At 32.7% G+C, this 25,479-nt stretch overlaps 1 protein-coding gene across 1 annotated transcript; it reads left to right on the top strand.

Annotated features, from left to right (window-relative positions):
• The first annotated feature begins 351 nt into the window (after nt 1-351).
• Nucleotides 352-21,791, top strand: LOC143920458 (uncharacterized). The gene is made up of 7 exons (XM_077443345.1): nt 352-436; nt 478-683; nt 10,670-10,883; nt 16,213-16,324; nt 18,220-18,434; nt 18,511-18,682; nt 21,611-21,791. Exons 1-7 carry the CDS (start codon nt 352-354, stop codon nt 21,789-21,791), a joined length of 1,185 nt encoding a protein of 394 aa, XP_077299471.1.
• Nucleotides 21,792-25,479: the final 3,688 nt, after the last annotated feature.

Genomic DNA, 25,479 nt, shown 5'->3' with positions numbered 1-25,479 from the left:
ATTATGGGCACAAATTTATATTAAATTTAATTATATAGAAAAAGTGTTTGTAAAAATATTTCCGATAGTGATAAATAGTTATCGAACGAATGTTATATGTATGTACATATATATTGAAAAATATATCTATACATACATATATGTATATCAAAAATTTTATTACCGCGAAACGGCATTCTTAGTGTGATTTAAAAACGTTAACGAACGTTATACATATGTACATATGTAAAAGACATTTTAAATTTTTCTGTAGCTTCATACAAATAAATTTTTGACGAGTTTCATTATCTTGCTCGGTAATAATATAAGCACGTCACAATTGTCGCACGTCGAAAATAACGAGGAGCGCGGATGCGGTGGTGTCGTTGCATTTTCCACAGATGCATTCGTCGAGTTGCATTCACACTCGACCAATTACTGAGAACGTGGCAGACGAGTTGCGGTTTGATCATTATATGTGTGTGTTTCGTGTTGCAGGTGTCGTCCACAAGAGATCAATAGGAACCAGTGGCGGAGGCACCAGCAGTAGCAGCAGTGGTGGAGACGACAATAGATTAGTGGGTGGTGGTGGTGCTGGAGCTCCTGGCAGCCCCTTTGTTACCCCCAATGGGACTATAGTGGTGGCTCAGACGGGGGGTACAGCCACCCTCCCCTGCGTCATCAGGAAGCACAACTCCGCCGTGGTGAGCTCATTAACGTTAAACAACTTTCGATGTTGTGCTTTTGCTTTGTGTTCCGTGATATTCAATTCCGAGGTGTTAATTACAATATAAGAGCTACTTGCATTTTGATCAGGTTGTTTCTCTCGAAAGACGCAATCGTGCCGAGCTATTACCGACGATATGAAATACGGTTTGCGTCTGAGGATATTGAGGCGTGAACAGACTGATCAACATTCTACGCCACGGGATTCAAAACAACCAATGTTTACTTACATAACAGAGCACAAATTGAAACACGTACGATGTACATAATCTGTGATGGTTTGGGTATGTGGTGTAGAATGTTCGCCATTCTGTTTGTGTCTATAAAGATTTTCTACAATTAAACAACATATTTACATATTTATTCAGTTGTAATTGTAATTGCTGTAGTGGATATGTTACAGTTGTAATATATTTTGACTAGTTAGAATGTATTCCAACTAACCTGGTACCAACTACCGTTATAGATGAAGTGTATTTTCAGTTGCAATATTTTGACTAGTTGGAATATATTCTGTCCTTTTTGACCATTTTTCAAAAAACCAAAAACCGGCTTTTTTGGCTCTATCAACCGGATTTATAAGGTTTTCTTTAATTAATGTTTTTTTCCTTAAAACAAACAATTATGAATTTCAACTTTCTATGAAAGGTCAAAATAAATGTGTATATCCAAACTTTTTTTGGGAATAAGCGTATATTTCTTTGAACAACAAAAAAAGGTACAGCACTTAGCGGTGGTTTTGAGAAGGCCGGGGGTTCACCGGGGGCGAAGGCCTTGGGGGCACCGGGAGTGAAGGCCTGGGGGGCGCCGGAGACATTCGCTAGGGAGGAACTTTATCAACAAAACAGTTTCTATAACGATTCGATATATTTTTTTTTCGATTCAAATAAATTTAATAAAAAAAAATGAATATTTACTATTAGATTCGCCATGTTTAAGCTGTTATATTACAAATACTGAGCGAAGCCGGGGAAAACAACTAGTAAATAATAACTGTAAAGTGAATTGTTTGTATTAGTGATCAAAATTGTTTTATTTTATTTTAAAAATGAGTATTTGACGGCTATATAAATCTAACCTTTTACTTAGGATCATAAGATTTGGCTTCTATGATGAAATTGGTAATATGCATATTCACCTTCACTGGTGTTTTATTTTATTTTATTGTTACAAATCAATGTACTCGCCATTACAGATTTGCTCCAATGCGACGGGTGTACGTTAACGAAATACAGAATACATAAACAATCAGAAATCAGAAATACAGTAATACATACATATACAATCAGAATATATAGCATATAACAATTTATCAGAAATAATAATCATAGAGACATCTATGGATTATTTTTAGATTTTTTTTGTATACAATTTTTATACATATAATAAATACGAATTATAGAGATGTCTTTAGAGATATCTATAGATTTCAGATTACTGTGTATAATTATTACAAATTATACACAGGGAGATTTTGTGACAACAGGATTAGATCTAATACCAATTTTCAGGAACCGTTTCAGCAATGATCAGATAAAATTGGCAAACTCTGATAGAGAAACGATCGATTTGGAGTCACAAAACCCCCAAATCTAACCAGCAGAGGTGAGGACACGATCCTTTGACCTCAGTGGTGCTAAATATATACGCTACCACTAAGCCAAACTTCTGGCTAATTATGAAATTCATGTTCCGAATATTTATTATTTACTTCTGATACTTTTATTAATGTTGTGTCTTCTTTTTCTACCTGAAAAAAAAACAGTTTTTCGATGGCTTCGATAGTTTATAAATGTTTAATTACATCAGAAGGTAAATTTGATGTTAGACTAATTTTTGGAGTTTGTCTAAATACAGCTTCATATGAAGACCGTTTGATTCCTGAATGGAATATGCCTTATTTTTCATAAACTGAACTCTCCTCAGTCCTTTCTCCAATAGGTGCTGTTATTGTCTAGCATCTATGTTGGCGGATGTTTTCAATGTCCTCACTCGTGTAGTATGCTTTCAGATGAGTTGCTTTTATTGAGTTCAAAAAAGTATACTTCTACTAGTTAAAGTAAAATTTCACTTGGGAATACAGATTCACTGTAACGTACATGGAAATAAGCTCAGTAAGTTTGTTTGATTTGGTCAGCAAATAAATAATGAGTTGTATATTACACTGTTCGAGAAATTACGATTTTTTTTTGGTTCAGAGACGAGATATGAGATATGAAAAATCATATTTCGACTATTCTTGTGGATTCATAACAAAAATTCTATTGATAACTGCCTTACCTCGATAAAATAAACGAATAGTCGAAATATGATTTTTCTAAGTGGAATTTTATTTAATTCTCATATAAAGACAATTTAATATATTATCCCTATTAATTCAATTTAGATTCGTGTAAATACTAGTATGAGCTTTTAGCTCGCAATTTTACCGATGTAAAATTCAGCATACTTCCAATTAACCCTTTTAAACGAAAACAAAAAATTGTGTGGCCAGATTGTTGATAATTTTATAAAAAGTTAATGTAAATGCGGATTTTTGGTCATGTACTAGTTTTATATCGGTAGATGTAAAGTCAAAGAATACCTACGCACAAAAAAGTTTTAAAAGACGACGAAAAAAAAGATCAATATTTGTCTGTTAAAGGTTTTCTTTCACAGTTTGATTGAAAATGTATTTTTTAGTGATTTCCTTGAGAGGAAAAAACTTATTGAAAAAAAGACGATCCAATAAGATTCGTGTTTAAACGAAAATATAGCGTAGGTTCTGCGTAGATTTTATTTGAGTTAGAATATTTATTTGTTTAAAGATTTGACTCTTCGTTTCAGATCTTTTTGGTTAAGGTTAAGTAATTGAAATGGAATGGGGTTGAAACTGATCCAGTGTACATAGTTATTTTAAATCATTGTATTTCAAACAGCATACGATATAAGAAATGAGCACAGTCAAATTCTCAGGTGTATATAAACGTACACATATGATTCTAATTATGGATATGGGGTATTTGAAAATATTGTCAAATCAAATGGATTTTTGTGTACCTTCTTTGTAAATCGATTCGTTATATTTATAGGTAACCATTTGTGTGTGTGAATGTTAAATATTTATAGACGAAAGATCAAAAGAGAGAATGGAAACATTAGATATACAATCGCTAATGTATTGGAATCTTTATTTGACACACGTCACTATCCGGTTAGATTGTTCAATTGCTAAAAAAAGAAATAGTGCGTGCACGAAAAGAAGTTCAATAAGTGGCAAAGTCATTTTTGGACCGTTCTCGCATTAGGTGTATATATATGTATATAGCGAACATATACAGATGTACAATGAACGAGTTGAGCCTCAGTAATATTGTACATATTGTGTGCAAGAAAGACGGTCGTTGATCGATTCTAGATTAGGTATATTGAAAAAGTTAGGGTGAGGGGCAAGGTGAGGGGGATGAGTTCAGAAAAAGGATAATGGTTTCCCGACGAACACACATGGCCGTGTCGTGTCTGCGCCGTCTAATGGCTAGTTTTTCTCTTCTTTTTCTCGGGAAAATTCTCCCCTACCCGATTCGCATCCTTATCCTATTGCGAGTGGTTATCTCGTATTTCCTCACAATTCATACAAACCGGCCAATGTAAATGTTTCGATTGACCAATGCGAAAATGTGACTGATATCTTTCCAGAAATAATATGTATGTACATATGTATAGTGAGATATCATAATAGCAGTTCATATAATATTTGATGAAGATGATACTTAATCAAATATAAGACAAGACTAAGTTCGATTTGTGCCACTTTTAATACCCATTCATGTTAAGAAAGTATGTAGTTACTATTATGCATATGTATATCGGAAAAATATTCAAAATCATATTTGGAAATTTTAAATATTATATTATAATATTTTTAGCACTATAAATCATACAATACAAGGACAAAGTGGAAACGGCTGAATGAAAATCTTAAATTAAGACGGTCGAAAAGGGAAGGACTCTCGGCGCGGGGCATTCATTGTCTCGAGCGTGCGACAAAAGGACAAAATGGCCGTGTTAATTTGGAATAAAAAGCGCAAAATGGTAATCGACGTAAGCCCAAATTCTGGTTGCGGTCTGCGGAGGCCTTCCCGAGGGCCTAATGTAAAAAGCAAACCGCCATGCCCACAGCGAATGCCAGATTAGATTAATTATGGGGGCGGCCAGGCCCAAAATAAATAACACTGAATAATTGGCCATTTGTTAACGGGGACACATATGTATACATATGTATGTATACAAAAACGTGTATACATATTCGCGAGACTTGAAAAAAAATTGTGAGGCTTTTATAAAATTCTTTTACAAGTACATCAAATTTTTATATAAATAATGACGAATGTTATATTTAATGCTGTAACATTGAATTTAGATAAATTTTATCTAAAAGCTTTTTGATATCTTTTTGAGGAGACAGAAAGAGTAAATTTTGAACAGCATTCTTTCAAAAAAATAATTGTAAATTTGTTAATTAACATTAAAATAAGATAATATTATAATTACTAACAAAAAATAAAATTGCAAAATAGAAAATGATCAGTAGATCAGTAGCTATTAACATAGATAAATGTATTGTGAACTTCATTTTGATTTTTCATTTTTAAATGCTTTATATTATCAAAGCATTTAAAATCAACAATCAATTCTTGCAAAAAATGAGTCATTCTCTAAAGTAAAAATAATTTTGTAATTGAAAAATGATGTAGATATAATATGGATTGTTTTTAATAGAAAACAAGTAGGCGCTACTCGATCGGATGACAGTTGAGAAAAAAGCCATTAAAGTGCTCCGATTTAATTTAAAACCTACCTAAAGGGGTGCGTTAAAGCACAGACACACAATTGTACGGCACGGCATGCCTAGGTGGACTCCAGCTGTGAATGGACGTGTCTTATATCATTGTTAATTCATACGATTTCAACAAGTTTTTCTTACGTTTATTAAAATATGGGAACCATCGGTATCTATCAATACCAAGTATTTACAAGGAACATATATCTAAGGAGAGTTTTGGCCTAGCATAAATCAGGCGTACTAGTGCTTTTTTATACATATGTGCAAAACTATCTAAGACAAAGTACGTACTACGTATCACGTACTGTGTATCTGAGCCCTTAGGAAACTATGATATAGTATATATGTATGTATGTACAAACATTTGTATATCACATTTGGTGGTTCTAAGAGGAAAACTGGAGCGTGAAAACTTAAAAAAAAATGTGTAGATAAATATTGCTTTATTCTTTTTAATTTAAAAAGCAGTAAAACATAAATTGGACCTCATATTTTTATATTTTTGATTTTGTTTTTACATAGATATGTATGTATAACAGGTAAGGCCAAGTGCACCTTCCTAGCCAAATACAAACATTGCAGAATTTTTTATTACATAAATGGCTGAATTTAGAGATTCTGGAGAACACGAAATTAATTACTAATTAATTAATAATTAATAGGGACATCTATGGATTTAGACTTGTGCATAATTTTTTACACATTGTACATACATACATTAAATTCAAATATTGGTGACATATTGGGTAGGAAGGTTTTTGTCAATTTGATAGAGGAACCGTTTCAACAATGAAATCAGATAAAATTGGCAAACTCTGATAAGAAACGATCGACTTAGAGTCATAAATATCTAAGTCTGACCAGCAGCAATAAAGATTAACACGGGATCGAACCCGGTAACCTCTCGGTGCTTAACATAATCGCAACCACCGAACCATACTGCTGGTTGAAAAAAAGTGCATGTTAAAAAAAATGTAATTTAAGAATACAATTACTAATTTTAAGCCAATACTTTTATTTGAGCTTTTAAAGTTATCCAAGTTGGGACATGCCCAGAAAGTCTTCCGAATGAAATTTTGCACTCAAATGTACATGCCACTCGGAGATGGAACATCTTGCACTTACAAGAAAAGAAATTTTATCAAATGAATATTTAAAGAAGACAAATCGACGATCACTTTATTATGTGCCGTTTATTTTTACCGCATTGGACTTTTTTAGGTTCACTTTCAGCAATTGGATCTTTTTACATTGCGAGTATAAATTTTAAGCTCACCGTCTCCCCGTCGAGCGGATAAACGCGGTTTAACCCCTGCTTTAACTTACACTGCGACTTCCTTTTGTGGCGAAATTTATCGCTATACACACCAGATGCATTTTCTCGATTGCCACCCATAAAGAAAACAAGCGATGCTAATATATCGTCGCGATAGGGAAAAACAGAGCCTCACTCCTATCGCCCCACAAAGTCGTCACAGTGTTTGTTTATTTATTCGCCGAAAATGAACAGCTGAATAGACTGGAATTGTCGTTACCCATCGGTCGATAACTCATTTGAATTCCAGTGCTTTTCTTTTTATTGACAAGTGACCGAGAGACGGGAATATTCGCTCTCTCGTAAACGTTCGAATGTTTTCTGGCTGGTCTAACATACGATAGTATCTGCATACCTATACATATGTATGGTACGTAAGGGCCACAATGTAAAAGGCCATTTCGTTTATATTGCGCACTGGCGGAGACATGAGACTGGGATTTCGTCCTTTTGATACTGAGGACACACACTCGACTTTGGGAGATGCTTCGAGTTTAACAGAGTGCACATTGTAAGCGATTCTTCGGAAACGTATAAAATGACAATGTTTCCTCGTTTCAACGCTTTTATATAAATTATACAACCACATTATATTAGCATAGAATCGATCCCTAGGACATTTGGATTTTTATTTCCTTAGAACGTATCTGGACGAATGTTCAAATTTTCAACTTGAAACTACATTGATTTTTTATAATATGTACAGTAGAATTGATCTATGCTTTGATTTTAAGCTTCCTCAAATTTGATTATTATTAGATATCTATTTTAAACACTATCTGTGAAATTGCTCTTTTCATTAAATTATCAAAAGATCCTTTGTTCATAAACGGTGCAAACCCGTCATTATTTTTATCATACATAGAATTGTCCAAATATCTATCGATTTTCTGAAACAAACGGAATTTTTTGGCTTATTTCATGAAATGAGTAATGCAGATAGTCATCCTCTTTATTTTTTAGAACTAAATCTAATGATATTTCAATATATATATTTTTTTATATTAACTATATGATGTAAATTTCAACTTAAGACGGCTTGAACGATCAATGAAATTAATTAGATTGATACGTATGTATCAATCTAGATTTTAATTAGATTGACAAGTATGATTTTGAATTAAATGCCGAATTTGACATTCATTTGTAAGTTTGTTTTTGTAAGAATACTATCATCATCATGAAGACTTCTCCAGCACGCTTCCATTCGTCTGTGTTTTGGGCAACTTCCATCCATCTCATCGCACACATATTTCGGATTTCATCCACCCATGGTCTAACTTGTATTCTTATCTATCGTCCATTCTTCTAGTTACGTGACCCGTATATTGCCATTTCAATGTTTTTACTCTCAAACGATATATGTACGTGTGTGATAAATATGATAGAATACTATACAATGATCAATTGATAGAAAAGCAAACAGGCTTTCATCGTTCATAAAATGAGCATTTTAACAAATTGGGTGCAACAGATATACATACGTATAATATATGTATATGTACATGTCCGTTATGAACAAAACAAATTTGGTAAACTATAACAATAAAGATCGTAGATAGGTTTAAATAAGAGCCAAATCTCATTGAAGGTTTCTTTTAGAGAGTCCAAGTAATGCTGGACAATTTGTACATAACATTAATTAGACAAAAAATCTTAATCATATACATATAAGCATATCAAAAGCTGATTAATCAGATGATTGTATGTTTTGTATCTCGATTCATTCTTTTGTAAAGGTTTTCGTTTTATTATACGTTGAAAAGTATAAAAAGGTTGAATTTTCAAAAGAAGAAAGGTAAAAAAGGTGTATCAGAGAGGTCTATAAGTGCTTCCTCAGTCGATTACACACACTTTGGATTTGAAAAATGATTTGAATATCAGAAAATGTAAATGATTCGAAGCTCCGATTACCAATTACATCAACGCAGTTTAAGCTAAAGGCAATAATAATCCAATACAATGTTCTTCTGGAGAATTGATACGTAAAAAAAATATTTTTTCACACATTGATATATTGTATTTTAACGATTCTCACGTACTCTTTTATAATGAAATCACAAATAATATATATTACATACTATGTATAGTTCGTACAGTTGGGTTTGGAGCACATTCGAGTGTAAAAAGCACTCTCTGCTTCATCCAACAAAGGCGGGTACCCTGATCGTTATTTTATAGACGAGGTTACTCAATGTAGAATTTCAAATTTGGTACTATCTAAATATATGCCGATTTCACGTTTATATACGTAATATTGGTATATAAATATATATGTATATATATATATACATGTTTCCTCTCTCTTATCGCATGCGATTTCCTCGTCGCGAAAAAGGTTCCATTGTATTATATTATATTTCAGGCATTACAGTCTCCATGGAATATTACAATTTCGGGGATGCCGTAATGCCCAATGTCCAAAACGTTGAAGTTTCACGGTATCGATCTCGATTTGAATAATACAAATACGATACTTTTCCTTCTCGGGTCTTGATAAACTGGGTTAAAGCGTCGATTTTTCGTTATAAAAGTTTCTATACTTTTTTGTTTAACTTGTTCAATTTCGACGCGATAAACATCTGTGTAGCTTCTCGAGGAAAGTATGTATGTGCCTACCTGGTTATTTATATAACCGCTTCTACTGATCATGAGACGCAAATTGACATTTTTTATCAGTGACGAATGATATACATATTTACATAGATAAAAAAAAAGTTTTAGGCATGAGAAGGTCTAAGACAAGGGTTCCCAAACTTTCGATCACAAAGCAACATCTGAACGATCTCAATTATGACTGTGAATTTTGAAAATAATAATGATTGCTATATTTTAAAACAAAATATAAATTCTATTAGGTAAGCGTAAAGCGCTTCAGAGAAGAAAATTTATAATTATTTTGGAAGAAGTTGATACGCATCTCATGGATTTGTTTGTTTACAATAAAGTAAGGTGCTAAGTACATGTTTTTGTTAGGTTTCGAGAGTTATGGGAGCATTTTTAATTGAGATAAAGGATAATAATGCGACCTATCTTCAAAACTAGGAATGGCTTTTAAAACAAGAAATATTGGATAAATTTAACAATAGGCTGACTTTAATGAACTTCATTAAATTTGCAGTTTCTTATAATCACATTTAAATGTGAATGAAAATAGTGTCCAAAATCTAGCAAAAACCATCGCACTGATTTTTCCAATAGATGTGGGAAAATTTCTTTTAGAGTTGATTGATTGCAAAATGACGTTAAGTTGACACAAAATTGAAATCTTCTTATACATACATAATGTATTGAATCTAGAAAAATACTCATATTTAAATGACATATTCATAAAAAAAACGAAAATATTAATATTATTTTTTTCTGCGGTATAATTCAAGGATTTTTGCCTTTTAAAATGAATATGTTTAACTTTGAATTACTAAGCAACAACAAAAAGTCGATCGCCATGAAAATTTAGATGAAAAGTAGAGTTGGTCTGAGCTGACTGACAGTCAAGTACATATGTATGTACATACATATATACGGACACGTAGCGTGCTTATCAAAAGAGAAACCCAAGTTGACACGAATGAGTACTCTTTGTGGTATTGATTCAAGGAAAGGATGAATATTTAAATATAAACTTTATATATAAAATAATCGATATTGCTAATATACAGTGATCGGAGTCCATTTGATGTGATATATTATTTTTTTACTTTATCTATGTACATATGTACGTACATATGTAGTAACAATAGATGAAGTTTTCTGATCATGCGAAAATTCGAACTCGTGATTTTTTTTTAAATGTGAATATTAACGAACTAATCTTTAATGTTTAGGTATCCTGGATTCGGAAAAGAGATCATCATTTGCTGACAGTAGGAGGTGGTACGTACTCGCACGATTCGCGCTTTTTGGTAAGGCATGCGAGACACGTGCCAGCAGCTTGGCCATTGCTGGTGAGACGTGTCCAGAGACAAGATGCTGGATATTACGAATGTCAACTGTCGACGCATCCACCAGCTTCGATACTACTGCAGCTCAAAGTCGTAGGTTCGAAAACAAAACTCATCCAGATCATTTCAACCGGAAATATTGTTCAAAGGTTAAATGGGATATCCACGTACGAACACTGTTGTGTGCCGAGAAAACTCTGTTGGGTGTATTCATCTATATACAAACATACATATGCACATACATAGGTATGTTACATATGTATGTAGATAGCTCTTATGTAGTAACCGCAACATTATGTGACGGTTACAAAATTAAACTTCATGCACCCGAGTTTGATGTGATTTCAGCTGGTATGTGCCAACATACACAAGACCGCAATATACGGTGGTTTATTTTCACATGTTCATTTTGAACATAGTCGATTATTATGCGAAAGTTCTCATACAGAAATTCCCGACGGAAAGGTATAATAATTATTGTAATTTTATGCCATGTTTAATACATATTAAGGTTCAATTATATTTGCACAGCATGGACCGGCAATTTAAGTAAACAGCAGTACGAAAAATATTCTTTAGTAAATTCTAAATGGCCACAGTCATATGTTTCGTAATGTTTACGTGCCGTGTCCGTAACAACAGCAACCGACACAATCTATTCATATCATACAGCAGTACACGTCACAGGAACGTATCAAGTTTTCTTCGGCCACTGTGGAAATATTTACGCATAACGTGACGTCATATTGACTTATTTAATATTAATGCTATACAAGCTAGAGTGTTTGTTGCAAATTTGTTTTTCGATGATTAACTTTATTGAAAATTTATTATTGTGTTTATGAATTTCTATTACATTATTGTTTTTATTATTTTATTACTTTTATCATACTGTTATCGTTTTATTATTCTTATTATTTATTTTTTCGTTATTTTTATTATATTTTAATTTATTTTTTTTTGTTTTCTCTAATTATTTTACTCTATTGTTATTTTAAATGTTTACATTTTTCTTTTTTTACCTATATGCAAAATTCTTAATGGTTTTTCTTAAAATAATTATGTTCTTTTATCAATTTTTTAAACTGTTAATTTTCCCAACAAAATAAATAAATAAATATTGGCGAGTGCACGCGTACTAACGAAAGTGCGCATATGAATATTTTCAGAAATATCATATTGTGACAGTATTGATTCGATGATACGAGGCAAACAATATTGCGCCGTATCATCGCACTCTGTGGTGTATTTGTAAGCCGATTTTGCCTTGCACTCATTCAACACCAATATGAACGTGCCAAAAACGGGCGGTGCTGTATAGTATGAATAGGCTTTTCCGTGCAGTGTTTTGGCGAGCTGTTTGCGTTCAATGATGGATAATATAAACGGACCTTTAGTTGTACATGTGTCGTCTTCCAAAAAATTGGCGGAATACTTCTTTTATCTTAACAGATCCAAATTTACAAAAAAATACTAAGTCTGTTTGTCAAGACCGTTTAAAATATATAAATTAATATAACTTCATACATAAATAATATAAAAAATAAATAATTTAAACAAAGAATAGATTGTAAATTGTAAATATATGTATGTATGTACGAGTACATATGTAAGTATTTTACATATATAAACTATAATACATATAAAATTAAATATATAAACACCGGATATGAAGCATATTACGTTTGTGAGGTAATTCTCAAGGATTGGAGTCATACTATTATTTCACTCTAGTTTCGTGCAATGTTTCAGCTTTCAAAGTTTCTTTACGTTCAGTTGTACCTATATATAAACCAATTCACTCAACCGTGCATAAAGACAGTTTCACATATAGAAATGTATATTTGCAAGATTTATATCTACCAATTAAAAATTGATTACATTTATCCATTAGAATAGTCTAGTATTGAGTTTTAGCACTCAAATTTTGATTTCAGCTTTTTTAATATATATGTATGTACGGTTGAGTTTTAATATTTGCACTGGTTATTTTGGGTTAGCACAATACGAGTAAACTCAAATAAGTCAGAAATGAAATCAGAAATAAAATGAAAACCACAAAAAATATCATCATTAGTTTTTTTATTAAATTTATTTGAATTGAAAAAAATAATATCATTTAACAACCTACCAATCACAAACATCTTTGACTAATTCAGCCAATCAGAAACTAATTACAGACACCGTTTCGGTTTAATATAAATACATATATAAGGTTACAATTATTAACCTAGCAGATTTTGCATTATTTTAACTTAAAACACACATTTTTAAGTGGACGTTTGGCGTCCAGCACAGTGGCTACCGGATTGTTTTAGCATATTAAGTCAAGTGGTAATATCTTATATGTATAAATTTTATTTTATATACAGCTGATTTTTTCTTCTTGAGGTTCTAATCCAGTGCAATTTTCGTATTAAAATCTAGAGCGGAATAATTCAATTTTTGAATATTTTATGGATTCGTACAATAACTCAGTATGCATGATAAAATCGACGTCAGTGTGCGAAATTAATATTAGTAATGAAAATTAACGTTTTGTTACTCTCTGTGTTTATTTGGCTATGGATGTACTTGCGTACGAGCGCAAATTGTGCTTTCCGCGTAAATAATTAGTTCATTAATTAAGAAGAAGAGGACATAGAAGTAAAATATAGGCAGATAAATTAAAATTGAACGAACGCGCGGCGAATTTGCACAAGGCAAATAATGAAATTAAGCGTTGAAAATTAGCTTTTGTTTAGAACACTTCAAATTTTCTATACGAACACTTTCCGCAGTCAGTCTTCTATTTTACGGCCATGTAACTTTTAATTTATGGCAACCATTAACCCCCGAACAATTTAAAACATTAGACCGGGAGATGGGATCACGAAGACGTTTGTAATTCGAACCGTTTAGACACCTAATTTTAGACATTCGTAGCATTTAATTACAACACTATCACACTGAAACTATCCACGTAATTTATGTATTTGGAAAATAGATGACATTAATGCGGGTTCAGAGTTAAAATTATAAATGCACAAATATATGTATATGTACTGGGACATTTGCTTTGCGATTCAGATTATATGCCTTATGCAAGTGACAGGACTGTTTAATAAATAATGTTTGATCTTTATGATCGACGGTCACCGTAGGCTATAAACGGAACCCGTATTTTTCACATTCATTGCAAAATTTTATGATTTTTAAAATGAGACTTCCATTCAGAGGAAAGTTATTTAAATTCATGGGGCATTTACATAAAATTATTTTACAATAGACGTGCGCTAGTGACTGTAGCTGTAAAAATGCACTGCTTCTCTATTGTTCGTCGAGGTAATTGGCACTGGGCACTGAATGGTGTTTGTATGGTTCACTGGTTATGTTTTTATGAGTTTTTTTATTACACTAGATGTGTGTCAGTCACCGCGAAATTTGTGAGATAGTTTTGAACCACTTCCATTCTTCCAATCGCTTTAATATTTTACCGACAAACAAATTATTAAAGTAAGTAGATGTCTTTGACATGACGCTAAAAAAATATAATTACTAACGAAATTAATAAAATTTCATATGAATCATCTGTCAGATCGACGTGATGACAGCTGGCTTTTTGGCTGACGTATTCGTCATACCTCGCAACTTCAAATATTGCAGTAAATTATTTCACATGATCTCATATATGTACATATGTATGTATATGAAATATAACAAACTTTAATTCACTAAAAAAATTAAATACATGCGTACATATTTCCACACTGGCCGAATAAAATCCATTCTGCTTGATACGTCCCGATGACATGTACTGCTGTATGATATGAATAGATTGTGTCGGTTGCTGTTGTTACGGATACGGCACGAACACATTACGAAACATATGAATGTGTCCATTTAGAATGTACTAAAGAATATTTTTCGTATTGCTGTTTACGGCGGTGCGCTCTGTTCTAACAACTTGCAATATTTATTTATTTATTTATTTTTACTTAGATATACATATACCAAGAAGGTCTAATAGGTAGACCCAAATCCACCTTTCCAGGCAATTAATTACAAACATTACAGCCTTTTTTATTACATAAATCACTGTATTTCGAGAGGCTGAAGAACATGAAATTACCAATTAATTAACTTATGAATTAATCCATAGAGCCATCTATGGATTTAGACTTATACATGATTTTTTACATATTGTATACAAATTAAATTCAGATATTTGTGACATAGCGGGTAGGATGATTTTTGCCAATTTGATGGAGGAACCACTTCAACAATAAAATCAGATAAATTGGCAAACTCTGATAAGAAGCGATCGACTTGGAGTCACAAAAATCCAAGTCTGACCAGCAGTATTAAAGATTACCATGGAATCGAACCCGGCAACCTCTCTGTGCTAAACAAAAACGCAACCACCAAGCCATTCTGTTGGCTATATTTCAATACTCGTTTTCTTAAGTTTCGTCTGCGATGTTTGTATATTGAATACAACAATGTTTTTTTTCAACAATCATTAATATACAAGATATATTGTGATCATTCATAGATTTTAAAACTATTAAGTTAGCTTTAATATATTTTAAATAAGGTTTAAAAATCAATTCTTAGTATATTTATTTAATAGTTAATTTTTATCGCGTAAAATAAGTATTTCACTATGTAAAACATTTTCGTGTATGTGTTTTGTATGTACAAACTCGACGACGAAATACACCGAAAAAGTTGAGAAAACGAGTCTTGATATATTGCAAGTTGGTGGAACGTGATATATCATGTTAACGTACAGTTGCCGGTCTGTACTGTGCTATAGTATAAACAGAATTTAAAGAGTACTTTTTGTAATGTAAAAATAAATACAATTCATAAATAGCTATCACTGAATAAATTCCGAAATATCTTATTAAAACGAGGGGGACGAAATCCCCCTTATTTTTCAGTAGACTGTATTATTATAATGTCAAGCAAGATTTCACATTAGAAAATTGAATATTTATGCGGGAACTTCTTATTTTACATGAGAATTTCTGTTGTTGTTCAAAAGTGAAATTATTATTAAACGAGTCTCAAAAGCGGAATCGACTCGAGAGCGATGCTCATAGCGTAAAAGTCGACAAAGCTGAATACGATACGGAGAAACAATTTTTAAAATTAAAATATTTACAAAGACACTCTCAGACACGAGGGAAGTCGTTAGTTATCCGAAGATGAATATTTACGTCTCGAGCATTATTTCATGTAAAATTCACGCAGCCGAAGATGGGTAGTTCGCCTCAGTGTTCGTGAGAGGTTATTCCCAGCTGTTTCTCCCAGTAGTACGTATCTATACGTGTGTACATTCAAGATATTTTCGAAACTCACTGAAAATTCCTTATTATGCAAAACATAAATAAAAAATAAGATGATGCGAGTGTATCTTTTACCCATCTTATTTTTAACAGAGGCTTACGCCGAAGTGGAGGGTGCTCCGGATCTTCACGTGAGGAGCGGATCTGAGCTCAGGCTCGTTTGTAAACTGAATGCGGCCACCGAATCCCCATCTTACGTATTCTGGTCAGTAAGAATTTTGTATTTTTAAACCCTTTCTCTTACATTTATATAATATATATGTGTGTACGTTTCTTATTCGCCGTACGTATCATATTAAGTTCCGCAATGTCTGAATTCGCCGACTCGGTATCGAATGTCGTAACGGGAGCTAGCTTACTCGGTTCGCGTAACGACTTTTTCTTGAAGCATTCGTGCAGCTTCCGAAAACTGAGAGCTTTTCAGCTTTCGGATAAACAGATTTAGCTCGTATAAATATATTTTTCTTATCTCTTTGAATAATGTCTTTTTAAACGGGCGCGTGTGTCGACGCGAAGCTCGTGTGTGTGTATTAGATAGATATATTGGCGTATTCAATTTCTCCATCATACGCGTACTTTCATGCGAGCATGCTACATTATGCACATATAAAGAAAGGCGATATTACTTTTTAACAAAAAATAGGAATCCGAAAAAAAAATTAAGCGAGTTTGAGCAAAGTCTGTGATGTGATTATGAATTATTAAACTTAGAAACTTTTATGGTGTACAATATACGTTGTTATACTGTTTTTAAAATAAATGAATAAAAATAATTTTATTAAGACAAGCATACATTTACGCAGAATATGTGTATGTTTTTACATTAATATCACCGAGCAACAAAATAAAAACCTTGTAAAAAAATTAACGCAATCTGACTTACTGAATTTGAATATATGTAGCATTGATTTTTATTGTTTTCTTCACGCGTATGAGAAAAATGCGCAATTTTTTTAGGATTTTTGGCTTTTGCAGTCATTTAATCGAAGTCATGTATGGCTGTGCCGAAAGAGAGTATTAAAATCGATAGTTATATGTTTTTTATATATTAATTGTGATTTTTTATTGCTGTAAACGTACTTGTTAAAAGTGGTGAATGATTTTAAATTGAGTTAAAAAATGCGGTTGCTTATAACCTTAAGCATGATGCAAAAGCGAGATGAAGAAAGGAGAACGCATCACTCCATCTCACTCGCCCATTTAATAGAAAAAAAAAACATTTCTGACTGTTGATTCCAATACTCACTTTTGGCACAGCAATACTAGATCTTGGATTGAAGACATTTTTAACGCTCATATCTCATAATTGAAAAGAGAGCAACAAAAATAATTGTCGTATTTGAATTAAGTGGGTCAAATTTAATAAAGACTGATTAGTCTCCGCTTCGGTAAGTAAAAAATGTGATTTTTTGTTGTCAAGTATATTTAAAAGACATTTTAGAATTAGAGATGAAAAGAGAATGGCTTAATCCTGATTTTGCCATCATATAAATATAATATAATGGAATGCTAAGGCTTTTAGAGTTACATAATTGTAAAAGTTACATTTTTTATAGCTCAACTATTGGAAAATACGACATATATATTACATAAACCTTATAATTTTAAAAAGTACTGAACGTTGATTAATTGATATGGTAACGAAGTAAATTCTTTTGCTTTAACAAAGACATTTACATACAATATCACATTTCAGTAAAAGCTTATATGCATGTATTTATGTTTCAAATTCATCAGTGTGAAAAGCCTTAGCGTTTAGCACATACGAGGATTGGCACTGACAACAATGGGATTGGTGGTCTATTTTAGGGCTAGCGGTCTTATGTACATATAAATATGTAGTATAATAGAATTGAAACGTACGAATTAAGCAATCAGATTTAGAATATTAGATGGATCTGAGAATAGATGTGCCGAAACTAGACAAAGTGTTCGGATTGATGTTTAACCTCATCTGAAATTTGTAAAATAATACGTATTTTGTTCCAATCATCACTGGCTAAATTCCAGAAGTAGTCCATTGAATCAATTTCGTTCGTAATCATGTTGCTTGAAACGTACCGCTATTCTTGTAGTAAAACTGAACGCTTTGCATTGTAGGTATCACGGAAGTCGGATGATTAATTATGACCAGTCTAGAGGGGTCAAGGTTATTGGAGCTGGAGCTGGAGCTGGAGCAGGTCAAGCACCATCGCCTGGAGGTCAGTTCACAAGTGAGCTTTTGCTGAAAGAGGCCACGTCTGAAGCTGCTGGAAATTACTCTTGTGTACCGTCGAATGCAAAACAGGCTACTATCACAGTCCACGTGCACGATGGTGAGTAATCAACAACCGATTTTTCATTGAAAAAAATTTAGTATTGTTTTTTATCACGGGTGTTTATTTGAAATAGATGCTGCATGTCCTCCAAATGGACAAGGAGTGAAAACGGGTCCCGAAGCTGGTCTCATCGTCCAGTGTCCACTGGCTACCAAGGATCGTCAGGAAGTCGTACCTGAAAAGCCCCCTGAAAGCTCATCTCTGTCGTGTCCAATCCTCAGTATACCCGATTTATATATCCTAGTGTGCGTTGCGATCATCGTGAATCTATAATATAATTATAAATAAACTTTTATACTAAAATATAATACATTGGTGTTGCAGATTTTTTTTTTGAACTAAAATTGAATTATATATTATATGTAATGTATATCCGAGGGTGAAAATATGTATAGCGTTAAAATTTTACTGTAATATATGTATTTACGATTCAACTTTCTCTGTATTTAACTAAAAAATTACACATTGGTATCTAAAGAAAATTCCATCAGTATTTAATTTCAATATTGACAATAAATGTAAGTATGAGCGAAAGTTTCAATTGAAATGTATGTACATATATATATGTATATATATATATATAAATCTATAATATATATACATATAAGATTTGACCATATTGGTTGAATGTAAGTGTGTTAAATATTTATTAATATACGTAAGTTTAAGAAACACTTTATTGAATGTTGTAAATAATATTATACATACAATTATATGATGTCTACAATTTTCGATTGTAATATTGTATTATGTACATACGTATGTATGTATTGTATATGAAAAGATCAAAGTGAATTATATACCCACATACATATATATTATATAGATAAATTGCGTATATTTTCCTTTACGATGTTATCGTATCATTTATTGTGTTTATGGTATGAATATTTTATATACGATATTGAATGTTATAATTTTTATGCATAGTGATAAAAATAATGTATGTATGTTCAAACAATGGTTGTTTTATACAATGTTGTACTACATATAATATGAAGAACTCCAACTTTGATTTGAACTTTGAAAAGAAAATGTTCTATTCAGTACTGTAAGCTCATTTAATGGAAATTTCGTTCTTTATACTGTAATAACTGAATTAAAAAAAAAAAATAATAAAAACTAGTGCATTCTTACAGCTAATTTATCTTTGTATAAAAACAGTGTAAGAAATTCAAGTCAAAATTGGACGTTCGCGCTATACATACTTAAAATCGTTAGATTTTTTTGCGTAATGTTTAATACAGAGTATTTAATTGTGTTATGACTAATTGCTGCGTACACTAATCGATGTAAATATTTATATATATTTTGAATAAAGGGAAAAGTCTTATATATTTCACGAAACTCTTTTATTTCTCCCGATACGCATAATACGACTAATGCTTTGGGCCGCTGGCACGCAATCTCCGGGACACGTTACGAATTTTCACAGTTGACTTTGTGCCCGAAATTCACGGTGAGGCATTTCTTTATTTCTTTGTTCTGTTTCAGGGGAAACATATTTTCCTTTAGAGGCTTTTTTCTCTCTCTCCCACTCATCCCCGGTAGGTGTGTTCCTATCGGGACACGTTTAAATAAATTTTGTTTGAGCTGCGAAGAAAGGTAAATCCGAACTCGCCATTGAGGGGATTTATCAGCCGAGCTGAACACATATTTTTGCCCCTTTACTATTTCATTTATTTATTCATTCTATTTTATATAAAAATTTACTAGCTCGATAGTTCATGTCGGTTGTACAAGTACATACGTATAAGATTAATAAAAAGTAACACACACAAAAAAAGTAGCTTTTGAGAATAAAATGCGCAACCAAAACAAACGTCACTCGTGAGATTTTCTATTACATTCTCAGGCTAGCTCTAAGTAAAATGGTGTTTCGATACTCGGATAATAAATTTTATAGTTGCAAATAGAACTTTAAGGTTAAAAAAAATATATAAAAAGGAGACGGCAAGTGCTATAAATTTAAAGAACAAAAAACATCAGTAGAAACAGTTTGAAAGTGTCGCCCGTTACTGTGTATCTAAAAGACAAAAAGTTATGCACATAAAAAGACTAATGATCTTTGTGTGTTTAAAAATTTTTCTTGCAATTTCGAATGACATTGTTAAGAAAAAAGTTATATTTATATTTCAAAAAAATCATCCATCCCGGGTTTTGCACCAAGGCAACACATATGGCCAAATTTTTACATATTACTTTAAATAAATTTTTAACATTATTATAGGTTACGAGGATAGGTTACCAATTTGTTTGGAACCGTTTTAACAATGAAATTAGATAAACTCTGATAGGAAAAGATCGACCTGGAGTCACATATGTATTTATATCCAAGGCCTGGCCTGCAATACCGGTCCAGGGATTGAACCCATTACTCCAGTCGATAGGGTTATACGCTAAACACTGAGCGATGTTCCTGGTTATACAATATTATTATAAAATTAAACATCAACAATGCGTTTAAATATAGACGTAAGAGCTTAGCAGATGTACATATGTATGTAGCAGAATTTGCGCTTGCAGATTCGTTGGAAATTTCATACCGAATATATAATTCTATAGTAATATTAATGTATACAATTATCTCAACTAACTAAACCTATCCACATACGATTGTTTGGAAGAGAAGACACTTCGCACCATGGAAGAATATATTTGAACAGATTTCGGAAAAGAATTTGTTTGAAGTTTTTCGAGGTAAGCCTATAAATTTACAAAATTGGCCGTTTTATATGAATGTTGATTTTATATAACTTAAGCATTGCGAAAGTCTTATAAAAAATGGCAGCGGAGGCGTTGAAATATAACCTTGTTATTTTTTTGTATATTGGGTGTGGTTCATAGAAAAATGGAAGCATGTTCTTACATTTTGTTCGCCCACATGCAACAAGGTATGTGATAAACAAAATATTAAAATTCCACAGATTGGGTTTGATGTAAATTTATATTTTGAAATTATTTATGTACATGTATAATAGAAGACATGACGAATCATTAAAAAAGTTCGACATCGTGGTTAAATTCACATTATATTATTTGAATTGTTATCATATAATTTGAGTAAAGTTTTAGGGTTAATTAAGCAACCGTATACTATATGTATATTAAATGTTCGTTTGGACCGCACAAACCGATCTCTCTAAACACGTTCATCCTTAACCGATTTCCAGCATCCAGAGGAGGGTCAAAAACGGATTAGCACGATCATCGAAGGCCATCAGTCAGCGGTGCAGTTTATATAGGCAGGGGGCAGTTTTTGCTCCCCTTTTTTCGCGTTTTCGCGTTCGAGCCGGAGGCACGTTAAACAAATTACTCGAGGATAAACAACGTGGAGAAATATGGCAACAATGAATCTCGGGCGAAACCTTTTTTCGGGACAACCGGGGAGGCTTTGCCGGGGAAGGCCCCCGGGGAAGATTAATCGCGAGGCGCACCGTACCGAAAAACCCCCTCGTTTGTGCCGGAAATAAGATGCATTTGAAGAAACTCGACCATTTATCACCATTAAACGATGGATTTCCCTTCTTTTCGTTGCTTGCCTTTCGGCCGAACCTTCGCAAAGGTGTGAACCCGCCGCGCTTTGAGCCCTTCCGTCAAATCGACCAAGTCTCCTTTTCGTCATTCATTTAATTCTACGGTGTATTAACTTGAAATAGAAGCCGTTTCAATATTTGAGACGGCGATGGAATTGGAATTGCGAGGAAAAGTGGTTAATGTTCGACGAAGTTGATGATATACTGTCATATCTAAATGTACAAATATAATAGCCAATCTGAAATTTTCAAGTGTATTCTTTTGCGACGCCAAATTAATTATAAATTATAATTACGCGATCGCAAGATATTTCGGAGCGAAACCGAGGTTTTCCTTTAAGAGTCTTTTATTTTCCAAGAGAACGACTTTCGTTTTTAATTCGCCTACTTATCTGCTTACTTCTTGCTTTTTATTTCTCTTGTTTTGTTTTTGTGTTTTTGCTCCCCCTGCCTCCTCGCTTGTTAGTCGTTGGGTCTAATTAAGGATAACTCTTTTGCTTTTTGCTTGTTTTTTTTTTTTTTTTTGAGAAACTTATATCCTCCTATCTTCCGGGAGATTTAATAATCCGGTTACTTTAACGATGTCTACATCGTCCTAATTTACAATGAAAGGAGTAACCACTCGTAAGGAACTCTTTTTACTTTCATTTCATAAGCGTATGTTACGAGCAAGAGATAAAATTCGCTCGCCTTTAGGTAAACATTTTAAGAAAATTCGGATGTGACCAACCCACGACTTTGTCTATGTATTTGAGGAATATAAGATGGTTACAAAACGAAATTAGATAATTAAATATACATACATGTTCACAAATACGGGCTATGAGAGCATTTTCGATGCAAATTGAACGCAAATGTAGGGAAATTTACACAAGACAAAAGTTCTACTTCCGACTGTCGGATTTTGTTAAAATATTTTTTATTACTTGAAATTACTATAAATATTATACAAATTAAATATCAAAAAGATAAAAATAATGGAAAATAATATACCTACATTAAATATCAAGAAGATAAAAGATGGAAAATAAATACAAAAACATTTTTCTTCAAAAAGGATAAGAAATAATATAATAGTTGAGGGCAAATAAACAAATAGTTGAAGGCAAACAAACAGGAAGTACATATTTTTTTTTAATTTCTCGTATTGACTCGTATTTTATTTTATTTCAACGGTCAATGTGAGAATGACATCTACTTCAGCTGCTATATTTTTCATTTCTTGCACTTATTTTATATTATTCGCCGTTCAATACACGATAAAATTTGTATATTAATAGCCAATTACAATAATTAACCTAACAGATACTGCTTATGGATTTTTTTTAATACAGTAAGACAAACGTTAACAACCGATCTAGGCGAATACATCCAAATTACTTCCATTAAAATGTTTCAATTTCAAATAGTAACCAGAATACATAGTTTGGTGGTTGCGTTAATGCTAAACACTGAGAGGCTCTCAGGTTTAAGCTCTAGGTTGACTTCGATTGATGAGAATTTATTCAGAGTATTTCTGCAGTGCTGCTGGTCAGACTTAGATATTTGTGACTCCAAGTCGATCGTTTCTACCAGAGTTTGCCAATTCATCTGATTTCATTGTTGAATTAGCAAAACCATCCTACCTACTATTTATCACCACTATTTGAATATGATTTAAAATAAATAATCTATGAATTTAATTTAAACAATTTAATACCATTGGTGTCGCTCAGGGGTAGACCCCATAATGGTATCATGGTCAAATATATGTTCATTAAAAATACATTCGGAATAAATTTACAATTTAAAAAAAATATTTGTGTATACTATTATAATCATATTTTTAGAGGGGTCGATATTTTGAACTTTGTCTAAGAGTGGGAAAAAGTCTCGGGACATCATTAATTGTAATCGGGGCCGCGCCTATCACATGTACAAATGTGTGCAACGCACACAGGTGGTCGAAAGAAATGACAGTCAAAAAATTATATTCCATAAAAATACGAAACAAGACATCGTACTTTTTAAAATGTATTTAGGTTGTCTTGTTGTATACTTGTGGTTTGCTGTTGCAAGTTACAACTCATAACACACCCGAACAATTATTTGGAGAAATAACGGGATGGCAGGTATAGCTTCGGTCCGCATAGAGCGTCTTTTATGTTCTATTATCTTTGCGACTGCCATATGTATTTGTTCAAGGATGTTGAGTATTGGTTGGTCATCGAAAAAAAAGTCCTAGATTTTATTTTATTTATACATAGATAGGTATATACTAGGAAGACTTGACAGGAAGACCCCAATGCGCCTTCCTGGACAATTAATTACAAACAATGCAGCATTTTATTATTACATAAATCACTGTATTTCCAGAAGCTGAACAACACGAAATAACAATTAATTAATTACAGAATTAATCCATTGAGACATCTATGGTTTTATATTTTGTACATATTTTTTACAAATTATACACACAATAAATACAGAAGATTTGTCACAACAGAAAATATGATTTAGATGTGGGATTGATGGGTAAAAACACTATATTTTCATGAATGAATTTGAAAACGTTCTATCTCTCTTGTTGCCTGGTCCTATTCAGAGCTAAAAGTTTTGGTCTTCTGTCTGTTTTTCTGGTTTATTGTGATTAAAATTTTCAACACTATATTTCTCACACAATTTATTTATCACAAGGTAAGATTTTTGCACTACTAGTATGGATTTCATTTTGTTTTTATTAATATGATTTATACAAATGTTGATAAAATTAAAGGGCGCCTGATTTAAGTTTGCACACAGGCGGCCGAACTCCTAGGCGCGGCCCTGGCATTCAAATATCATCGAAAGCTGCTTTCAATGTGATAATGTATGTAAGGAATGTGTAAATTGAGTGTTTCACAAAAGTAGAGTTAAAGGTAAAATTTCACAAACGACAACTAGCTTTAGTCCTCTATTGTCATAGCAAATTTTATACCGAATTTCCGATTAGTTTCGATCGAATCTGATCGGACTAATTCCAAACACATACTTCAAGATCCTGATATTTAGAATTTGTGCACCTACAAGTTCGTATACACCCATTTGACGGCCAAACTTTATTAATATCCACTCGTAAGCAGTAGTGCGAGGTACTAAACAGTGGGAGAGAACTTGAGAGAACACTTCGATATTGCTTTACATACCGACGAGAGCTTACGGGCGTACAGGTCTTTACAGAAGCGTGTTTCGTGCTACTCGAGAAATACTTTCAAGGGCTTACTTCTACAATGCATACATACATACGTGTACATCACGAATATACATATGTATAATGGTAAGTTAAATCGCTGGCGGCGAAGTAGGTTAGGTTATGTAGGGAGAGCAAGGTTCTGCGGAAAATCCCGTGCACAAATTTTAACTTGATTAATAGAAAATTTACATCGCTCGATGAAAAGTTTCGCGAGCGTGTTCTCGAAACAATCGACCGGTAAATTGAAGAGGTAGGAGTTTCACGCTTCGGCTAGTACTGTATGTGCGCGAGAGAC

This window comes from Arctopsyche grandis, chromosome 12 (genome assembly GCF_051622035.1).
Source record: "Arctopsyche grandis isolate Sample6627 chromosome 12, ASM5162203v2, whole genome shotgun sequence".
Classification (NCBI taxonomy): domain Eukaryota; kingdom Metazoa; phylum Arthropoda; class Insecta; order Trichoptera; family Hydropsychidae; genus Arctopsyche; species Arctopsyche grandis.
This window is presented reverse-complemented; position numbering and strand designations above follow the sequence as displayed.

What these genes read in the sequence shown, in the direction of transcription:
- LOC143920458 (XM_077443345.1), top strand. Translation starts at nt 352, where the DNA reads ATGCGGTGGTGTCGTTGCATTTTCCACAGATGCATTCGTCGAGTTGCA. An exon ending in ACTGAGAACGTGGCAGACGA is followed by an intron (nt 437 to 477) that starts GTTGCGGTTTGA and finishes TTCGTGTTGCAG; the next exon opens with GTGTCGTCCACAAGAGATCA. An exon ending in GGAAGCACAACTCCGCCGTG is followed by an intron (nt 684 to 10,669) that starts GTGAGCTCATTA and finishes TTTAATGTTTAG; the next exon opens with GTATCCTGGATTCGGAAAAG.